Consider the following 22,653-nt stretch of genomic DNA (forward strand, 5'->3'; position numbering starts at 1 on the left):
AAGCTGCTGTTTGAGGTAGGATTTAAGGAAAGCTGGAGAAGCCTGGAGGGAGAAAGGTATGAGAAGAGGGAAGGAGGAGGCTGGGTTATAGATGCCATAAATTATTTTTCTTTGATGCTAGAGACAATAGGGAGCCATTGGAGTTTATTGAGTAGGGGAGTGACATAAAACATTTATTAAATCCCTTCGATGGATGGACTGGAATGGACTGCTTTTCGGCATAGTCCAAGTGCTAGGGGATGAGGGTCTGCACCAGGGTGGCGACAGTGCCAGAGGGGAGAAGGGCATGAATTCCAGAGATAATGCATCAGGGTTTGGCAATAGATTGATTATGGGGTGGGGCAGCGGCGAAAGAGAATGAGGAGCCCAGAATGACGCCTGAAGTTTGAGATGAGGGACTATGAAGATGGTGGGATCTCTAAGAGTAATAGGAAAGTTTGGAGGAAGGGGAAGAGAAGGAACCTGATGAGTTTAAGATGTCTACAGGACATCCAGCTTGAGGTATCCACAGCTGAAGAAGGGAGACTGAAGTCAGCAGAGAAGTTAGGGTTTGAGAATTGTTGCCATAGACATAATCACTGAATCCTGAGGAGATCATCAAGTGAAATAACAGAGAGGGAAAAAAGGGTCCAAGAGAGCGTCCCCGGTTAATGGTGCAGCTTGGAAGAATTCATGAACTAAATGGTTGAAATTTTGAACGGAGGAAAAGAAGACCATTAGAATATAAGTTCCTCGAGGACAAGAATCGGTTTTGTTTTTCTTGGCTTTGCCAACTCCAGATGCTCCAAATCCTACAGTCTTCCCTTGGTTCTAAATGTTCAGTTTTCAACCCCAGTACTTAATAGTTCTGTGATCCTGGACCTCAGTTTCCTCATCTTCAGAATGGGAATGTGGACTCCCCACCTCACAAGGCTGATGTGCTCACCTTTAGAGCACTGAGGAAATGGGAGTTATTATATTATTCTTACCGGAAGCCAAATGGTCTTTAAAGATGAAAGCACTGGGAGATACAATATGATGAGGTTCTTCTTGGAATGGATTCAAGGAGACCTGGGGAGCTGGGAGAAAAAGAAAACAAGGTTAGCATGGTGACATTATGCCCGAGGTTGGAGACTGGCTGGAAAACCAGTTTTTCTACTTGCCTGGTGATGAGGGAAGTAAGCCAGCAACTTTTACTGCTTGGAAGGTGAATTAAAGGCAACAGCCTTTAAATGAGTTTTTCTAGTCTGGAAAACCAGAAAGAGAATATTCTGCCTGCCTCGAAAAACTGCTTAGTGACAAGAAAACTAGAACGTGGCTTTTATTGATCTGGACTGAAAGTACCAACGGAGCTTTATGTCCCAGGGCCACAAGACCTGATCAGAAGAGAGCTTACTCCTCCCTATGGGGTAATAACACTGAGCCTTCCAAAACAGACAGGAGGCCGTTCCTTTTTGTTGGCTTTGCAAAAGAATCCCATTTTTGTCTAGCTGGCATTTCAGGAGATGTCAAGGCAGGGCAGGGATCCTACTAAAGACTGTTCTTCCTCTCACCAGAGACCCTGGGAATTAGCCTTTACTGGTGAACCTGCAGGGGAAACCAACATGGACCCTAACAAAAGACCTTAGAAAGCAGGGACTGTGGAGAAAGAGATGGAGAAAAGGAAGGAGGAAGGGGGCACTTCTAGCAGCAGATGTTCTGGCTGACCACAGTGTTCTGTAACTTTTTTTTTTTTTTAACCCATGATTCTCCTTTAAAAGCTGCCCAAGATCAAGGCAGGAGAAATTCCATAAAGAAGTTTTTAAAATCACCTCTCTCCAATGTAGAAGCTAGAAGCTGCATGGTTCAGTGGAAATAGTGACAACTCTGGCTTTGGGACCAAGGGTCAGGTTCCATTTTATATGATTATGACTGTGTGACTTTGAGCAAGTCACTTGAACTTCCCACGTGTTCATGTATAAAATGAGAAGCCGTTTCCTAGAAGTTCTCTGAGTTGTTTTTTTTTCTGATTCTTTGATCCTCAGACCCTAATTGCTTGATCATCCTGATATTTTGAATTGTTCTACGTCCAAATTATCCCTTTAAAAAATTTACACTTAGGGTCATGGAGAATAACGTATCTGAGATGTGTGCATTGTTGCTGCAGAGTTCCCACAAAGTACACACCACATTCTCTCCCCAGGCAGAGTTCTTTCAAAACTGAGCTTTCCGATTTCTGAAAACCAGCTTTGTTCAATCCCAGGGGAATGGCTCTGGGAGTAGCTTAATCGAGTATGGGTCTCTGCTAAATGGCTTCCTGAACATAATGAAGAGGGCATTTTGTTAAAAGAATCAGCACAGCAGGACTGAAAGATTCTTTCCTGTTGCAAGAAACCAATTTCCTCGTTATTTGGATTTTCCTACACAAAAAGGAAATGTATGTCTTTGTTTCAAAATGATTCCTTGAAATATGACGTTGTTTTCCATTCTTTCTTGATCTGGTTCCCTCTCTGGAATTGTGTGCCTCAATGAGTCATGGAATATTCATGGACATCATCCCAATACACCATTGAAAGAGAATTTTTAGATAATCATGGTTAACCGTTGAAGATGGCTCCATATACAATCTACCTCACAACCACCCCAAGAGAAAATCACTGGTTACCTCCATTTTACAAATGAAAGCATAAAACTTCTCAACCTGGAGTCCATCTGACTGAATTCAAATGAAAACTCAGATGCAGTTAAGTTTTGATAGCTACTGAAACAATTAAAGCTTAAAAGTGCACTTAACCTCTACTGCTCAGTTTGCCCATCTGTAAAATGGGGATGATAGCATCTTTTATTGTTGTAGGGATCGGAGAGAGAACATTTGTAACCTACTTTGCCATCCTTAAAGTGCCATATAATGGCTAGCTATTGTTATTATTATTAATTATATGAATGTCTAATAATTAAATAATTAATCCTATTTATGTTAATATAACTATATTAATATTAAGGTTCACAAAAGGCTTTAAATGAATCATCTCATCTGAGCCTTATGACAGTCCAATTAATTTTATGAATGAGGAAATCGAGAGCTGAAATGATTAGCTCAGAATCACACATAGAAAGTATATGTTGTGGGATTTGAACTCAGATTTTTGGGATCGATAATGGCTGGAAAAAGCACTGCCAAGTGTCTGTGTGATCTTTTATCCTTTAGACTTCCTCATCTGTAAAATGGGATCTTAATGTTTATGACACTTCCCAGAACAATGTGAAAAACAATTTGTAAAAATGATTTATAAATTTAAAAATATTATTTTAATGTCAGCTACAGTAGTTTTTCTATCAGTAAATTCACAAAGATTATTACTCTGCTAACTGGGCGAGAGGCAGAGAAAGGCAAAAACAGCCTCTAGATTCAGGAAGCTTTAGTCTAATGGGGAGACACCTTAATAATGAGGTACATAAGTAAGAGTGGGACTCTGTCCTAAGCCCAGGTAATCAATCACAGAAGACTTAGAGACCCCAACTGCAATCGAGGCACCCAATGCATAGTTGTGGATCAAACCACATGAATCCAGAGTTTTGAAACTAGTTGTGAGACAACCCTTTGATCAATAAAGAAGGTTCACATCTTTTAACTATTGGCTGAAGAAAGATGGTTCTCCAAAGGAAACAGCTTGTAATTGGTTGAAACTATTAGACACTCTTCTAGGCCTCTCCATCATGTCCCGGAAGTATTTGAAAGCTTTACCAGTTTTAATAGCTATTAATTTTCGTAGTTGTTAAAGTTTAATACAACACGAAGACTGTGGGGACACCATGTAGCTAAAAAGAGCAGTTAGTCCAGCAAGGGATGAACCAGCCTAAGGTGGAAAGGCTCAGTTTGAAGATGCAATCACTGGAGGGAATAGGAAGAGAGAGGCTTAGCTCGGTAACCCTGGGGAAGGCCCTTAATTTCTTTGTACCTCAGTTTCCTCATCTGTAAAATGGAGTGACAATACTTGCTCTATCTCCCTGGCAGATCTAGAATGAAGCCGTTCGTTTGTGGACCTTAGAGAGGCGTGTGCTATTGGTGACTTGGATTCATGGGCTCCTAAGAGAACTTTGCATCCTAATTGGCTTTGAAGAAGCCCATTTGTCCCCATTTTTCCAAACTGGCCAGAACGGTTACATTAATTTTAAAGAGATGTTAGATGAGGAAGGGATAATTTCACCAGAGAAATCTCTAGCCAATTCCAGCAAAGTGTGAGGGAGGAGTCTGCTGCCCCCTCGTGGCGCCTGCCTGTCCCAGCCTGGAGACCTTTACCTGGCCAGGATTCAGATGGGGTCAGCCAGGTCAGCCAGCTTAAGCCCCTCAGATGCAAATCCCAAACCCAAGTAGGTCCTGCCCTCGAGGAGCTCACAATCCACAGGGCTGAAGGGAGACGCAAGGTGTTCCCCGTAAGTGAGATCCACGGTAAGTGAGATCCACGAGTCCTGGGGGTGGGTCTCGGGGAAATCAAGTCCTGGGTTCAGGACCTGCCCTTGTAGCATCCTGGCTGGGTAAGAGAGGACAAGCCACCAGCCCCTTCCGTGCCCTAGACAAGGCTCCAAGAGGCAGAGAAGGTGCAATCTTTGCTTTGGTAAAGGGCGTTGTTCCCCTGGGAGTTCCCAACACCCCGGGAATCACAGGTCCCATCCCCCAAAGAAAATACTCAATAATAATGAAAAGCCAGCCAGAGGGAGAGCCCCCACCCTGACAAGCCAGGAAGGGGTTAACACCTTCGGAAGGGAGGTTTGTGCTTGTGAACAAATCTCTCAGAGAGACATTTTGTAAGAAGGAGAGAAAACTGGGAGCTATTTTACATCATTTCAATGAGGACGTTTAGGATCTCTGCAGTCATGTCCCCAGTAAAAGCATGGTGGCTTCCCTCTCGTATCCTGCAATGGGAAAACATCCTATGCACTGAGAAGGAAATGTAAAGAATATTCAAAATGATTCAAAGGAATTACAAGAGGGAGAGTGCAGGTGATCAGGGAAGCCTTTAGGTAGGAGGTGGGCTCCTGACAGCCTCCTGGGCGTTTTCAAGTGGCAGCAATGAGAAGGGGGGATCCCAGGCAGCCTGTGCAAAATCCCAGGGTCTCCCAGTTCTCGTTCTGTGGGGAGCAGAAGGCTTCCCCCATGGGTACCTCGGACATGACCCTCACTCAGGTCCTCCCCCACCCAGTAGGTCAGTGTCTCTGGGAGAAGGGCCATCTTTATTGGCTTGTGGTGTTTCCCAGAGCTCCTTCTTCACACAATGCTGGCCACACAAATGGTTATCAAGAGACTGGAGTCAATTGTTGAACATGAAAGTTGTTTCTCACTCACTTTTTCCTGCCAGGGGAAATGATTTTCCTTTCAGTAAATGACAAGGGAGTGAAATTTCAGTTTTGACCACAATGAGCCGATTCTCAGGAAGCTGCTCAGACCTGGAAGGGGCCTCATGAGCCCTCGGGGCTGCTCTGCCCCTTGGCAAGGAGCCCTCCAGTGAGGAGGGAGTCTGGGACCTCCAAGGCAGCTCCCTCTCCTTTGGGACGGCTCTGATCTAAAGCAAGTTTCCCACCTTTTAAAGACAGAAATCTGCCTCAGATGCAGACACTTCTAAGGGCTTCTCTCCCCAAGAAAAAATGGCTCAAACTGGCCAAAATTGGTGAAGAGGAAAGTCTCTTGCCTGGGGAAAGCATTCAGTCCGCCATGCTAGATTTCTCTTATCGGCCTAGCAAATTGGCTTTTAATACCACATATTTCTATAGCACTTAAAAAACAAACAAACAAACAAACAAACAAAAAAACAAAACAAAATAAAACAAAAAAACCACTAGGGAAGCAGCTAGTATTGGTAGTATTAAAATATTCAAACATTCCAATGGATTCATGGCCATTCCCTCCAGCCATAGAGATGGCCAGCCATCCACCCCTGCCCATCCTGCATCCTGAGGTGCAAGAAGACCCGAGTTTAAATTCAGCTCCAGTGACAACGGGCCAATCACTTAAGCCTCTTTGTCCCAGTGTCCTCATCTGTAATATGACGGGAATTGGACTTAATGGATTCTCTGGCTCTAAATTTATGATCCTAAGTTCACCAGAGGTTGTTCACTCAACATACTGACCATTTCCCTCATTTTCTCTTGATTTAGAGAGGCCATCAGGGGTGTAATAATAATAATATCAGACTTTTATGTCATAATTTATATTGTATTTTAAGGTTTGCACTGAGCCGAACAGATCCTATGCCATTTTACTACTATCTGTGGGAGCCTGAGAAGTTCCTTACCCCTGGGACCCCTGGATTGTCATCTTTAAAATAAGGGAGTTGGGCTAGATCGTCCCTTAGGTTCTTTCCAGCTCAACAGCTATGCTCTTGCATTGGCAACGTTGCTGGGAAGTCAAACCTTGCAAACCACAACAGAGAACATCAGGTCAATATTCCTTTGCTCTTACACAATTAATTAAATTCCACAAACAACCATAAGTCACCAACTGTATGCAGAATGCTCTGTTGGGTATCCAAACAAGGAACAAGTAAAATTGGAATGGTTGGATGTTAGGATTACTAAGTGAGAACTGAGGTTGTCTAGATAGTTACAAGGTGAGAACTCAGGTTGACTTGGTAGAAGGAGCAAGCCCATTGGCTGAAGTGGTTCTTCCCAGAAGCCCTTGCATTATCCCACGCCCATTCTCTGGGAGGATAAAGAGGACAGCAATCCAGGAAGAGAGGAGGACTCTGAATTGCATCAGGCTTGACGGGGCTCTCTGCAGGAAGGGAAGTCACTTCTTTGGACAAGAGTTAACAGCAACTGCCTGGAGACAACGGTTCGTTACAGGAAGAAGAATCTGTTGGAGAGATTTGAGTAGACACAGCAGATCTCTTCCCAGAGAGCGATCCAGCAGCTTCTGGAGACGACAGCTCGTTACAATTGGCGCCCAACGTGGGGCAAGGACATTTGCTTATCCTGACAAGAGGAGCTAGACCAGACCTTCGCAATTTGGCGCCCGAACAGGGAATATATTGGACAGCAGCTGTGACAGCTGACCGACCTATGCTTACTATTTATATAAATGGAATACCATTTGAAGGATTGGTAGACACGGGTGCAGATCGTACAGTTATTAGAGGTGCCAATTGGCCCGGTCACTGGCCAAAGATTAAAGCAGACACCTATATGTCTGGGGTGGGAGGATCAATAGCAGCAGAAGTTAGTGCTAGGCCTTTGAGATGGGTATTTGAAGGAGAAACAGGAGCTTTTACTCCTTTTGTGGTTGAAAAAATCCCCATCAATCTGTGGGGAAGAGACATTTTACAGCAGATAGGATTACAAATAAGCACTTCGGCTTTTTAGGCAGGGCTGCTGTTGAAGGCCTACCTGCACTTTCACCAGTTCCTATTCAGTGGAAGACTGATTCACCAGTGTGGGTAGAACAGTGGCCCTTAAGAAGTGATAAAATTCAGGCCTTATTAGACATAGTGCAAGAACAACTTGACCAAGGACACTTGCGGCCTTCTCTAAGTCCTTGGAATTCCCCAGTATTTGTGGTGAAAAAGAAATCTGGAAAATGGAGGATGATAACTGATCTAAGAAGAGTAAATGAACAGATGGAAACTATGGGAACTCTTCAGCCTGGACTTCCATCTCCTACTCAGTTGCCAAGAGAATGGCCTCTATGGGTTATAGACATTAAGGATTGTTTCTATTCTATTCCTCTAGATAAGGAGGATATGAAAAGATTTGCTTTTTCAGTGCCTAGTGTTAATTTGGCTGAGCCTTATAAAAGATATGAATGGACAGTTTTGCCACAGGGAATGAAAAACAGCCCAACTATGTGCCAAATGTATGTTGCAGCTGCTCTTGCTCCAGTAAGAAAAGCCTTTCCAAAAGTAATATTGTTACATTATATGGATGATATTTTGGGATGTGCACCTGAGGAACAAATGTTAGAGGCATGTCTACAAAGGACCATGGAAACATTAAAGTACTACAAACTGCATATAGCTACAGAAAAAATTCAAAGACATGCTCCTTTTCAATATTTAGGATATGAAGTATATCCTAAGGTGCTTACAGTACAAAAGCTTTCTTTAAGAACAGAGAAGTTGAACACCTTAAATGACTTTCAAAAATTAATAGGAGATATCCAATGGATGCGTCCAGTGTTAGGCTTAACTACCAATCAACTACAACCTCTATATGATATTTTAAGGGGAGACAGTGCTTTAAATTCACCACGCCAGCTTACAAAAGAAGCACAAAAGGCTTTGAGAGAAGTTGAACTGGCTTTATCCAACGTGGTTGAAAGAGTCACTCAAAAACCCTTGGAAATATCAGTTTTTGCTACAAAAGAGGCACCCACAGCAGTCCTTCATCAAGGAGACAGAGTGATTGAGTGGGTGAACCTCCCAGCACAACCAGAACAAAGCCTTACACCTTACCCAGTGCTTGTGGCTAGGATTTTATTAAAGGCTATTAAGAGAGTAACACAATTATCTGGGATAAGTCCTGAAAAAATATACACATTCTATACTAACGCACAGATTAATGTATGCTGTGAGAACATCCCAGAATGGCAAATTTTATTGGCCACCGCTCCAAATTTTGCACATGGATCTCCATTAAAGATTACCCGGCTACTACATAATTGGCGATGGATTTTTGAAGAAAAGGTTTCTAAGGTTCCTCTTAAAGGACCAACAATCTTTACAGATGCCTCCAAAGAAAATATTTGTGCCATATACTCTCATGATTTAACCATAAAGAGAGTAATCAGGACTCCTTTTCAATCCACTCAACAGAATGAATTATTTGCTATCATGCTAGCTCTCACTTATTACCCAGGAGACGTAAATATAATTACTGATTCAGCCTATTCAGTAGGTGTAGTACAAAGAATTGCCACAGCCCAAATAAAATTTGCAGCCTCCAATATTTATCAGCTCTTTAAGGAACTTCAAGAGCAAGTGAGAAAACATCCAGGCAAGATTTATATCTTGCATGTCCACTCACATAGTGGACTTCCAGGTCCCATTTTTGATGGAAATTCAAAGGCAGATAGCCTTCTAACCATGTTAGCCAGTAGTCCTTTATTTCAGGAAGCACAAGAATCTCATTCTAAATATCATCAGGCTGCTCGAGCTTTACGTTTACAATTTGGAATCACAAGAGAGGAAGCTAGGAGCATAGTAAAAAGCTATACAGCTTGTCTTCCTTTCCATGCTCCTACACTCCCTCCAGGGAAGAATCCTCGTGGTTTGAGACCCAATGAAATCTGGCAAATGGATGTGACCCATTATAAATCTTTTGGTCGTCTATCTTTTATTCATGTCGTGGTAGACACCTTTTCAGGATTCACATTTGCAATGCCAGTAGCAAAAGAGACAGCCCGAGTGGTCACTGAATTCCTTATACAGGCTTTTGCAATTATGGGTGTGCCACAAGCAATAAAAACAGACAATGGACCTGCATATACGTCCAAACATTTTACACACTTTTGTGCACAGTATAAGATTTTACATACCACGGGCATACCCTTTAATCCTCAAGGGCAGGCAATAGTAGAGAGAAGAAACAGAGATATTAAGACACTCCTCCAAAAACAAAAGAAAGGGGGAGCCACAGGTAGCCCTAGGGAACTTCTAAATTTAGTTCTCTATACCATTAATTTTCTAATTTTTGACAAAGATGCACTGGCTCCAGCAGACAGGTTTTATAACCCACCAGAAGGGCAGTGTCCAGTGAGAGCATCTCCACTGTCCTTAGATAATCGCCAGGTGATGTGGAGAGATCCAGAAAGTGGTGAATGGAAGGGACCAGATAGGTTAACTGCCTGGGGGAGAGGGTTTGCTTGTATTTCTTCAGCAGGAGAAGGAATCAGATGGGTGCCAACGAGTCATATTCGCCTTGTCCACCAGAGAGAGACAGAAAAAGAGAAAGACCTCAAAATAAAGGAGAAGATCTAAGAAACATCTGACACTGAAAGATCATGGATAATAAGAAGACTGTTAAAGAACTTTAAAAACCAGCAGGAATCATTGGACTTCCTCACACAAGATGAGACTAATGGACAATGGACTTATGGACATTTATAAATTTTCAATTTATGATTATTTGATTATGATTATGTTATATACTTCTAGCATGTGTTATGTTACTATGTTACTATGTGCTTATGTAATTTATGTAATTATCTGTAATACTTCCCATATTGATGGATTTATGTTTCAAGGTCATGACTGTCCTATGTTCTAAATCAAAAGAAAGGGGGAGATGTTAGGATTACTAAGTGAGAACTGAGGTTGTCTGGATAGTTACAAGGTGAGAACTCAGGTTGACTTGGTAGAAGGAGCAAGCCCATTGGCTGAAGTGGTTCTTCCCAGAAGCCCTTGCATTATCCCACGCCCATTCTCTGGGAGGATAAAGAGGACAGCAATCCAGGAAGAGAGGAGGACTCTGAATTGCATCAGGCTTGACGGGGCTCTCTGCAGGAAGGGAAGTCACTTCTTTGGACAAGAGTTAACAGCAACTGCCTGGAGACAACGGTTCGTTACAGGAAGAAGAATCTGTTGGAGAGATTTGAGTAGACACAGCAGATCTCTTCCCAGAGAGCGATCCAGCAGCTTCTGGAGACGACAGCTCGTTACAGTTGGAGGCTGCAGGACCATTTGTGAGCTCTCCAATGTCACCTTCCTCCCAGAGTCTTTCTCTGAGGTCTCCTTAGAGCATCCAGGTGACTCTGGGTTCTCAAAGGCTAAACAAAGTAAGCAGATGTTCTGGTGGGTTCTACCAATTAGTTAATCGGTCAACAAGCATTTATTCATCACCTACTATGTGCCAGGAGCCAGTTATCCGCTAGGGATACAGACAAATGCTGAAAAATATGAGCCAGCAGCAGCTTATCTGCTTCCTAAGGACCTGCTTCACTTAGGGTCAAGGAGCAGCTCCAGTGACAGATTCTTTGGCTACAGCGAGTGGGACAAACACTGGAACCTGCTCAGTCTTCTCTAGGCTTACCTTCTTTTCATTATGGGTACATATGTGTGGGGTGTGTGTATGTGTATATTGTAGGTGTGGATGTATATGTGTGTCATTGTGTCTATATATGTGTGTGTGTGTCTATAAATGTTTGTGAGTGTATATATGTGTGTACATGTGAGTGTGTGTATAAATGGATTTCTTGCCTCCCCCCAATAAAACTGGGGGCTCTCTGAAGATAGGGCCTATGTAACCCCTCAGATTCCCTCTAATACTTCAGGGTTATTTGTATTTATTCCATTCACGTTTATTTTGCACATATTTATCTATGTAAGCTGGAAGCCTCTTGAGAAGGGAGACTTTCTTTGTATGGGCTGGCCCAGCATTTAGCCAGTGCCTGGCAGGGGCTTGCCAAAAGCTTGTGGATGGAGGGAGGGAAGGAGGAACATGTTTCCAGGGGAGGTAACGAAGCAGACTTTTGCCTCAGCTCAAGTTCTGGCTGCCCCCAATATGGGGCGCTCCTAGTATGAGATGCTGGCTAGAGAAAAATCGTCCATGTATATGCAGAATCATAACGCCCAGCATTTCTATTGGACGTGACTTTCCCTCTGTGGAGCATGTTGGGTGTAGAGCCAAAATCAGAATACTTCAGAACCTTGGGGAGTTCACGCTCAAGGAAGGGGCAGCAACATGGAGGTAGACAAGGAGATACAGGAAATGTGCGATCAGCATGGAAGGAGGGCTTGGAGCCAGGCTGTGCAGGCTTCAGACACAAAGCTGGATTTTATCCTTGTGGATATCGAGATATCCACAACAGGACAACCTCCATATTGGGGGCTCTCCTTGTCTGCCGGAGGCTGGACTGAGACAAGCTACAGTAGCGCCTGGGAACCTCTCCATGGCTTTCCAAATGTCAGCTGTTGTTACACCAGACTTGCAGGTGACAAGATGGACAACAGGAGCAGCGTCCAGCTACTGAATTAATGCTCCCACTCTGTCTGGGTGCCTGCAGTTACTTCTCTGGGGAAACTCATGGCCAGGGAAAGCTCTGAAAATGTTTCCAAGCATTCCAGTTTGTTATTTGTGGAGATGATGGAAACTCTGAGCAGAGCATGTTCTGGGACAGAGAAAATATTTGTTTGGATGCAAGCCTGGGACACTAGACCCCTTTTCAACCTTACTGCTAGCTTGTTGCTGAAAAGTTCTGAACCAATGGCAACTCTTAGAAAGTGTGTGCTGCTAAGAAGAGGCGGGGCAGACCACAGACTCAAATGGGAGTTAAAAACAACAGAAGCATCCCAACAAAAGCCAAAATTATAGTTTGAGATAATCTTGAGAAGAAGAACGTCTTTATTTCATGCGTAAAGCAAAGGATCATCCATTTAGAGCTAGATGGGACCCAAGAGTCCCATGGACTAGAGTTCAGCTCTTTCATTTTACTGATGAGGAAACTGAGGCACTTAAGCTAATTTGGTAGGGGTCCCACCAAGTCCAGGCCCAGTGCTCTATGCACTATGGCAAACACCTACAACACTAATATATCAATACCTTTGAACCCAATCACGTAATAAGGTATATTATATGTAATATATTAATATATAACAATTCATTTCTCTTGCTCCTCATACATGGTGCTCCATTTCCCATCACCAGGCTCTTCCCCTGGCTGGTTCAGTGCTAGAACATCCTCTTCCTTCACCTCTGCCTCATAGAAAGTCAAATTTCTCTCAAGATTTAGTCCAGGGGCAGCTAGGTGGCGCAGTGGGTAGAGCACCAGCCTTGAATTCAGGAGGACCTGAGTTCAAATCTGGTCTCAGACACTTAATACTTCCTAGCTGTGTGACCCTGGGCAAGTCACTTAACCCCAGCCTCAAAAAAAAAAAAAAAAAAAAAAAAAAAAAAAGATTTAGTCCAAGCAAAGATAACTAGATGATCCAGTGGATAGAGTGCTAAACACAAAGTCAGGAAGACCCAAGTTTAAATCCTGCCTCAGACAACTCAGTCACTTAATCACTGTCTATTTCTGTTTCTTCATCTGTAAAATGGGAATAATATCAGTACATATTTTTAGGATTATTATAAGGATTAAATAAAAGGATAGTACTAGCACCTATTTCTCAGGTTGCTATGAAGAACAAATAAGATAATAATTGTGAAGTGCTTAGCACATTGTTGGTGCTATTAAATATGAGCTATCATCATCATTATTTTTGTATATGTAATGGGCTTCGCAAACATGACAAGTATCATGTAAATGCTTATTTAAAGTTTACTTAATTCTAACTCCACGTTCTCCAGGAAGCCTTCCTGCATCTCCCAGCAGCTAATGCTTCTCCATCCCCCAATACCCATTTTGTGTTGACAACTTTGGGCAACTCTGCCTCACTTAAATCCAATTCATGAGTGAGTCAAGACACCACCTTGGGTTGTCACTGGCCATATTTGAGAACAAATGACAAACAGCAACAACAAGAAGTCTATTGTTATTGTTTCCCCAAAGAGAAGATAAGCTTCTTGAGGACAGGGACTGTTTCATTTTTTTCTTCCTATCCTTAGCACTTAGAACACTTTCTCCAAACAAACTTCATAAATACTTTTCTTTTTTATTATTGACTTAAATTGATTTTTTTTTGATGAGACAATTGGGGTTAAGTGACTTGCTTCGGGTCACATAGTTAATAAATGGTAAGTATCTGAGGCTGTATTTGAACTCGGGTCCTCCTGACTCCAGGTTTGGTACTTTATACACTGTATCATGTAAGCTGCCCCTTATTAAGTTTTTAAATAATTTTAAAGTACTTTTTGTTTTAAGCAAAGGTGGTTTTGTGTCCATGGTAAAAAAAAAAAAAAAAAAAAAAAAAGAACTCTATGTATTTGACAACACAACAATTAAGCAACAATAACAGCAATAAATCAATCCTTTCATGTTACTGCTAAGATGGGCTAGATTTTAAATAGATATTCTTTTCCATAAAAGTTCCTTATGTAGCTCTAGAGGATTATCAATGAATTTGAAGCTCCCTGATACTTTTGGAGGGCAAACACACCAAGCTGGAGGGTCTACAATAGATGCTTGTTAATTGTGTAATTCTGAGTAAGTGCTTTCAGTTTTTTCTGAGCACTGGTCAACTCTAAGAATGGCTTCGAGATCGTTTGTGATCCAGGTGATAGAACACAAACTGGAAGCCTAAGTACCCTGTACATTTCAGAACTAACTGACATTCAAACGGCACTTTAAACTTGGCCAAACTGTTTGCAGACATTACTTCATTTCAGCCAACAACCATGGGAGGTGGGTCTAGGGGTGAGCAGGAGAAGGAAATGGCAACGGTTCCAGTGGCTTTGCCAAGAAAACCCCAAATGGGGTCATCAAGAGTCAGGAATGAACAACGACTCTATGTATGATTTCCCCTCTTTCCCCAGATAGTTTAACGGAGGTTCCTAAAGGCTAAGTGAATTGTCACCTAGTGGATAAGCCTGAGTGATATTTGACTCTGGGACTTTTAAACTCTCAATTTAGGACACTACCAACTACAGCTGCACAGGGCACAGAAAGCTTAGGGAGATCGTGAGGTTTTGTGGGAAATGGAACTGATCGCTTGCTACTACTTGTCCTGATCTTGAGACTGATCGAGGGGGAAAAACCTTAGGAAAAAAAATCTCTGCAGACTGAGACATCATTAAAACAGTCTCTGTGGGAACCTTTGCTGCAGCAAGTAGCAACAAAACCTTTACCTGGGAAACAGGTAACTTAATTAGTGACTGTAAATTTGCCAGCCCCTTCTCTCCCAGCCTCTGCCTTCTCATTAAAAGGATAAACAGCCCTAAGTACTTCCTCCATCAGCCCAATGAAATAGAGAGCAAGGCTGAGAGAAAGCTTTCTCTGCTGGCATCAGAAACTGCTGGATTCCAACACCTTCAACCATCAACTTTGTCTTTCTACGATGGCAACCATTTCAGAATAGATTCAGAACTCAGGAACTGTAGAGCTCCTCTGGGCTTCCCCTTTTGTTTCACTCTGGAAGGAGCTGAGAGCCAGAGAGGGGAAGGATACTTTGTATCAGACACAGGACTTGAACCTAGTTCTTACCAAACCCTCAAACTAGTTTAAGTTGTAGTTGCCTCTGACTTGTTGTGTGCTTGCTATTTTATTTCCCATCTATTATTTCCTTTTATCCTTGCAACAACTCTGGGAGATCGGTGCGATTATTATCCCTGTGCTACAGAGGAGGAAAATGAGGTAGAGCGATTTGCCCTGAATCACACAGTTAAATATCTGAGGCAGGATTCGCTATAAATCCAGGTCCAACACTCTGGACTATGTAGCTTTTTTTGCCTTAATGTGGTAAACAAAATTAATAAAAATAGGATTTAGAATTATGGTTAATGGGGGAGGTAGACTTCGCAATAAGATCAATGTAAAGCAAGGATATTCATTCACCACTAGCAATCAACATGGTTCTAGAAATATTAGTTTTGTGATGGGACAAAGGGAAAAACAGGAATAAACATAGAGGAGACAAAATTATTTCTTTGTAGATGATATAAAAATCCAGTAATTTCATTAAAGAAGTGGATTATAAAATAATTGTGGAGAAAATCATCAGTTTTTCTGTATTTTACTTATAAAATCCAGCATTAAAAGACAGGGGGAAAAAGACATTTCTTTCAAATTAACTTCAAAATGTATAAAATAACTGGAAGTCAATCTACCAAGACAGTCTCAGGATATAAATGAATACCACTCAAACACTAGAAAAAAGGCAGATAAATAATTGGAAAGATATTCATTTTTCATAGTTGGTATACTTCAATATAATGGAAATGATGATATTATAAAATTAATTTATATATTTAGTGTTTTCTGATGAATTGCCAAGGGTTAATTTATCAAACTAGACAAATTGACAAAAATTAATCTGAAGAATTATTAATTATTAATAATCTGAAGGATAAAAATTAATCTGAAAGTCAATAATCTCCATGGAAAAATAAAATAAAGTAGGAATAAAGAAATCAACATTACCAGATATCAAATTAAGCTACAAATAAGTAATAATTGAAACTATTTGGCATTGGTTGAAAAAAAAAAGTAAATTGATGAATGGAATGAACTAGGTAATTCAGAAACCTGAAGTTTTGGTATTTGATAAATCCAAGGACACCAAGGACTAGAACAAAAACTCATCCTGTGAGTGAAAATTTCTGTGAAAATTGTAAAGTAGTTGGAAGAAAATAGGTCAACATATTATACTTCTTTATGCCACAATAATGTCCAGATAGACATAATATCTTAAATATAAAATACCACATCATTTAAAAAAATTAGAGAAAAGAAGCATCTACTTCCTCTCAAACATCTCCAAAATAGAAATGATAAAACAACTTCAGCTATCTTGACAATATAGAACATTTAGAATCTAAAAGGTAAAAAGCCCAAACAAATGCTCCTTGACTTGGAGCTCACTCAGCATCCTTCCTGTACTTCCCATGCTACCCATAATGAGAATTCACTAGCAGACTCAAGACTTACAAGACTTAAAACAAAACTTACCCCCTACTCCAAATCCCACTTTCTAACAATACAAAGAACCCTGTCTCTAGACTATAGGAGTTTGCCAGTAACCAGCACTGCTGTAGTCCTTCAAGAGCTAAAACCTGCCAGAGCCACATCCCAGTAGCTCCAGTGATGCAAAACTTTGAATTGTTGGTCCTGAACCAGAGAAGGATAGAGGAAACAGGACAGGAATTGAGTGTGTGTTGGGGCACACATCATAGCTCACCATCAAGCTTTAAAGAAATGACACAGCATCTATCTGGGTCCAAATCTACCCATTCCAAAGCCACTTAGGGCAGAGGCCTAGGATTATGAGCTATTAATTGTCCAGTATGAGAAGATGCTGAGATGCTTTGAGAACCAATCCCCAAGAAAACTGACTTTGAAAGAGAGAGAAAGTCAGAGCATGAGTCAGGGAATATCAGACCCGGGGCAGTGAAGGTTGAAATGACCAAATTACTAAAAAAAAAAAAAATCAAAGACCTTGAACATATTCAGACAGGTTAAACATGAACAACAGGAGGACATCTGGGCTCCAAATCTACTAAACAAGTTCAGGCATCTGTCAATAAGTATTACACTTGATGAGACAGAGGACCCTGTAGAATTTAAAGAGAACATGAAATCACAACACAATATTCCCGAGCAATTCAGAAAAGAAATGAGAATTATGAGAGCAGACTGCATGCTTTGGATGGCAAAAATAATGGGCAGAATAGAACACTGTAATCTGAGATACCAAGTCTTCCCAAAGAAATTAAAGAAAGAACAACAGATTGGGACTGTAAACATAGAAGAGTGAAGGACAATCTAGAAGAAGAAAAGCAAAAACAAACAAAAAAAAATCCCAAACCATTAAACGAAAATATATTCTAAAAATGACTAGTTTTCTTTTTTCTTTTTGAAAAATTTTATTGGTATATTTTGGCTTTTTAACATTATAAACATTTATAGAATATTCCAAAATTGTGAAAGGATCTTGTGATAAGCTAATTTGATAAACTAACATAAAACTAATTAATAATAGAATGACCTCATCTACAATATTCTGCATCTCTAGCACTGTCCCCTATTCTGCCCATCTCTCTCTCTCTTTTTTAAAAAAGGTAACAATAATCTATTTTCTCTTTCTTTTACAATCTATCCCATTGGAAAAATAAAAGAAAAAAACAAATTTATTGCAATAAATAAGTATTGCAAAGCAAAATAGATTTGCTATACACCAAAGTATGTATGAGAGTGGCAAAGATGAGAAAAAAGGAAAATGACAAATGTTGGAAGGACCATGACAAAACATTGTTTTTGTTAGTGGATCTATGAATGGGTAAAACTATTTTTGGAAAACCAAATGGAATTATATATAAAAGTTATTTGAGAATGAAGGCCTTTTGATCCAGTTATACCACTAACTTATACCCAAAAAGGATTTTTTTTTTTAAAGAGAAGAAAGTCTTATTTGTATGAAACTATTTACATCATTTTCTTGTGGTGGCAAAAACCGTGGAAAATAAGGAGATATCCATCAGCCGAAGAAAAGCTGAACAAGTTGCGACACATAAATGTGACAGAATAGTATTGAGCTGTAAGAAATGAGAAATAGGAGAGTTCACAGAGACATGACAAGACTTTTATGAGCTGAGATGGAGTGAAGCAAGCTACACAAGAGACATGGAACAAAACCAGGAGAATAACACATAACATCAAGAGTATAAAAACAAACAATTTTGAGAATTTTTGTAAAGTTGTGAAGAACGAAAAGAGCAGAGCCAGACCAATTCATACAATGACAGCAAGTCTCCAGACAAACAACCCTGAGAGATTTCAGGAACTCATCAATAGTCAACTTTCAAATGAAAATCCACAAGTTGTCAACAAACATCTGGGGAAATGTTCCAAATCGTTAATAATAAGAAAAATTCAAATTAAGACAATTTTGAGGTTTCATACCTCATCCTTCAGGTTGGCAAAGGTGACAAAATATGAGAAGCATTGATGCTGGAGGACAGTGGGAAAACCAGCCCATGAACACAAAGCTGATAAAGCTATTAATAGTTTGCCCATACTGAGAAACAATTTAAAATTATACTAAGAAAGTGACAAATTGTAGATGGCTTTTGACCCAACAATACCACAATAAGGTATATACTGCAAGGAGGTAAAAGTCAAGGAAAGTTCTATATATACAACAACATGATGGCCTGGTGGATAGAATATTGGACTTTCAAGTCAAGAAGAGCTGAGTTCAAATCCAGTTTCAGACACGTAATAGCTTTGTGACCCCAGCAAATTACTTAATATTTGCCCCAGTTTTCCCATCTGTAAAGGGGATAATAAAGTCCATCTCCCAGAATAATTGTGAAGATCAAATGAGATAATACTTGTTATGCATTTAGCACAGCACCAGGAACCCTGTTATCATTGTTCAGCCATTTCAATTATATCTGACTCTCCGGGATTCCATTTGGGGTTTTCTTGGCAAAGATACTAGAGTGGTTTGCCATTTTCTCCTCCAGATCATTTTATAGATGAAGAACAGAGGCAAACAAGGTTAAGTGACTTGCCCAGGATCACACCTGCTACAGTAGGTGTTTAATAAATGTTTCTTCTCTTCCTATATAGAGAAGTGGAAGAAAAATGGGCTCCCATCAATTGGAGATGTGCAAATTTTGGAATATGAATGCACTAAATTGAATTATTTGAAATAACTGACATGAAGAATAAGGAAAAAATGAGGCTTGCTTGTTTGAACGGATAGAATGAAGTAATTTATCAAAAGACCAAAATAATATAAAGGAAAAGTATAGTGAAAGTCTCTGAAACTCTGAGCAACACAATGAGCCCTCAGTACTTGTGCAGATGCACTGGCTTCCTGTCTCTCAGGGGACCGAGAGTGCACTATGGGGATAGGATGTGGCTTACGTTTTCAGATATGGTCAATGTGTGGATTTCATACCAAATGGAAACTGATAGTAATGTCAGAACTGAAAAAAAACACCCAATAACATTTGAGAAAAGAAAAAATAAAACTGGAGTCTGAAACTTGATTACGAATATTTCTAAGGTTCCATCTCAGGAATGGCTGTAAAGAGTACCTTGTCCCCCAAATATCTCCTGGATTCACCAATGTCTAAAAGTATATAATTAGAGATGAATTTCTTTTGTTTCAGATTTACTCTCCTATTAAATTGCAAATACCTCTTAAACTAGAGGTTTCTAGTGTCTCCTGTGTTATGGACCCCTTTGCTATTCTGGTAAAGTCTACTGATCTCCAACTCAGAATTGTTGCCTATTATAGAATATGCGAAATTTCACTTATAGGTTAATGAAAATGAGCACATATTTTTTCTTCATCCCATCCATTCCCATACCCATCAGAGACCTCTTGACATTTATTTACATCTTCAGTTGCCTTAAAGGGATACATCATGCCTTAATTCTTGAAGAGCTGAAGATGGCGCTTCTCTATTCAAAATTTTTTTCAGTGGCTCTCTGTTGCCTCATTTTTCTGACTTTTCATCATTCTTCTCCTTTATTGAGGCAGTGTAGCTTAGTGGACAGAGCAAGATAGATTTGGAATTAAAAAACAATCAGATAAACTAATTTTGCATCCCATTTTTGACCTTCATTCTCAAAGAGGACCAGGACATCATGGAAGTGATGCTATGACTCACAGGTGAATGGGATTGAAGTGAGGGAGGGCTGGGCAATGACACCTGCCTCAGTTTCCCCTTTGGAGACAAGATGTAGGACGTTGGATATCATCTCATTCCTCCTCAGACCCAGCAGGTATTTGCAGTAGCAGCCCAGTGGGAAGTGATTTGCTTGAGATGGTAAGGTGCCAGCTCTCCAGATTCTATGCCCGTTCCCCTGTGCCATGGGGGTCTTATGCCATTCTTCAATGGGACAAATGCCAGTTCTTCGAATCGGGGACTGTTGTGAGTTTTTCTTTGTATGTCCAGCACCGAGACTCACAGGTAGGCGAAGCTTAATAAAGGGAGTTCAGCTATTTTAGTTTAGTTAGTTTGCTTTAAATTCCAAATCTAGTATGCTCCATCCACTAAGCCACATTGCCTCAATAAGGAAGAAGAATGACATGAAAAGTCAGAAAGGTGGGTTGGAGTTACATTGTGGGCAGCTTTAAATGCCAGGCTGAGAAGTTTGTGCTTTATCCTGGAGGCAATGGGGAGCCACTGAAGATTTTTGAATAGAGGAGTGCAGTGTTCAGATCTTGGAATTGTAGGTTCTTAAGAGTCGTGTTTGATAGAAGATGGGGAAAGATATAGTGTAATAGGAATTCCTAAACTGGGGGCCATAAACTTGTTTAAAATTTGTTTTTGATAACAGTATCAGGATAATTGGCTAATAGTCCTCTGTTTTATTTATCTGTTTAAAGATATTCTGATACAGACTGGACTGCCAAAGAGACCCATGACCCCCTGGAAAAAGACACATTTCCTTAGTGGGGAGGCACCATGTTAGAGTGTTCTTGAGGGACAATAAGGGATTTAGAAAGGAATCTCTTGGGAGGAGATCCTTATGATATCGTCCAGTGCCAGATATGGGTGTCTACACCCAATGAAAACTTGAAGCCTGCCCGTATAAGAACTAAGCTTGCCTCAGAGCATGGCTTGGAAAACGGGTTTCTCTCTCTTCAGGGGGCCTGGATGTGCAAAATGTTGCCTACACTGTCAAGTGTATTGATTGGATTTGCTGAACTCTGTGTGTATTTTCATTTTAAATCCTTATTGAAAAGGAAGTCTTTCTGGGTGAGTAGGGAAAATATTTGGAATTGAATGTTACAAAAAAGGCATCAACTGCAAAAGAAAAAAAAATTCCTAAACGAGAGATCCCCAATTCAATTGTGCCGGGACAGACTTCCCCATTTCCTTGCCATGGTAGCTAGCTCTTGGTAGATTTCACTAGCTCTTTGTCTAAAATTGTGAGATGTTGCACTGAGTGGCTTTGGGTGCAGTGGGAGGCCACGTAATGCTGTGTGGTATGGCTGAGCCACCAGCTTGCCCAATGCATTGGACAGTGCAGGGAGCGCTCCCCACTGATGCTGTTTGCCAATTCTTGCTGTTCTCCTGTGCCTTCAGGAACAGCTCCTTCTTCTTTGGCCCTGAGCTCTCTCTTTCCTGCAGGACCAATTTAAGTCCCTCCATTTCTCACCTTATTTCCCTCCCCGCACTCCAAGGTCCAGCCATACTGGTCTGCTCACTGTTCCTCACACTCAGGAGTCAGCCTGTTACCTGCAGAGGAAGCTGGGTCTGGAGTCAGCCCCACTGGCTGGCCGGCTCCTCGTTCCCAGGATGACTGACCGAGAAAGCGTCTCCATTTTCCTGGACTAGCAGACCTCGAGGTCCTTCCCGGCTCTAAACATATGGAGCTGGGTCATACAGAAATAGAGCTAAATAGCTGAACATCAAAAGGGAAATAAAGGCCCAGGAATCAGAACCATGGAAAGGACCAGAACCATGGACTGATTTATACTGAAAAGATTTGGTTTAGTTGCAATCAGAGACGATTGTATTATATGGGATATATACGAGAAAACCATCGAGGCTGGGAGAGTCACTGACTTATGAAATATGACTTAGATATTATACTAGATATTCTTCAACATTAAAAGTATCTAAAATGTGTGTGTGTGTGTGTGTGTGTGTGTGTGTGTGTACATGAGAGAGAGACAGAGAGAGGGATAGAGAGATATAGAGAAAGTGAGAGAAACAGAGACAGAGTGATATAAAGACTGAGAGAGACAGACAGAGACAAATGGGGACAGAGACACAGACAGAAAGACAGAGAGAAGGAGAGAAACACGTGTGTGTGTGTGTGTGTGTGTGTGTGAAAGAGAGAGAGAGAGACAGAGAGAGAGAGACAAATGGGGACAGAGACAGAGACAGACAGACAGAAAGACAGAGAGACAGAGAGACAGAGACAGACATATGAGAGAGAGAGAGAGAGAAAGAGAGAGAGAAAGAGAGAGAGAGAGACAAATGGGGACAGAGACAGAGACAGACAGACAGAAAGACAGAGAGACAGAGAGACAGAGACAGAGACAGACATATGAGAGAGAGAGAGACATAGAGAGAGAGAGAGAGAGAGAGAGAGAGAGAGAGAGAGAGAGAAAGAGAGAGAGAGAGAGAGACAGAGAGAGA

General features: G+C 41.0%; 1 protein-coding gene across 1 annotated transcript in view; it reads right to left on the bottom strand.

The window, feature by feature from the left end:
* Positions 1 to 22,653, bottom strand: part of IL23R (interleukin 23 receptor) — a 58,672-nt gene that overhangs the window by 9,762 nt on the left and 26,257 nt on the right. The window contains exon 8 of the mRNA XM_074265685.1: positions 969 to 1,058. Coding sequence (XP_074121786.1) covers positions 969 to 1,058 — 90 coding nt within the window. The remainder of the gene's footprint in view (positions 1 to 968; positions 1,059 to 22,653) is intronic.

The sequence above is a fragment of the Sminthopsis crassicaudata genome, chromosome 4 (genome assembly GCF_048593235.1).
Source record: "Sminthopsis crassicaudata isolate SCR6 chromosome 4, ASM4859323v1, whole genome shotgun sequence".
Classification (NCBI taxonomy): domain Eukaryota; kingdom Metazoa; phylum Chordata; class Mammalia; order Dasyuromorphia; family Dasyuridae; genus Sminthopsis; species Sminthopsis crassicaudata.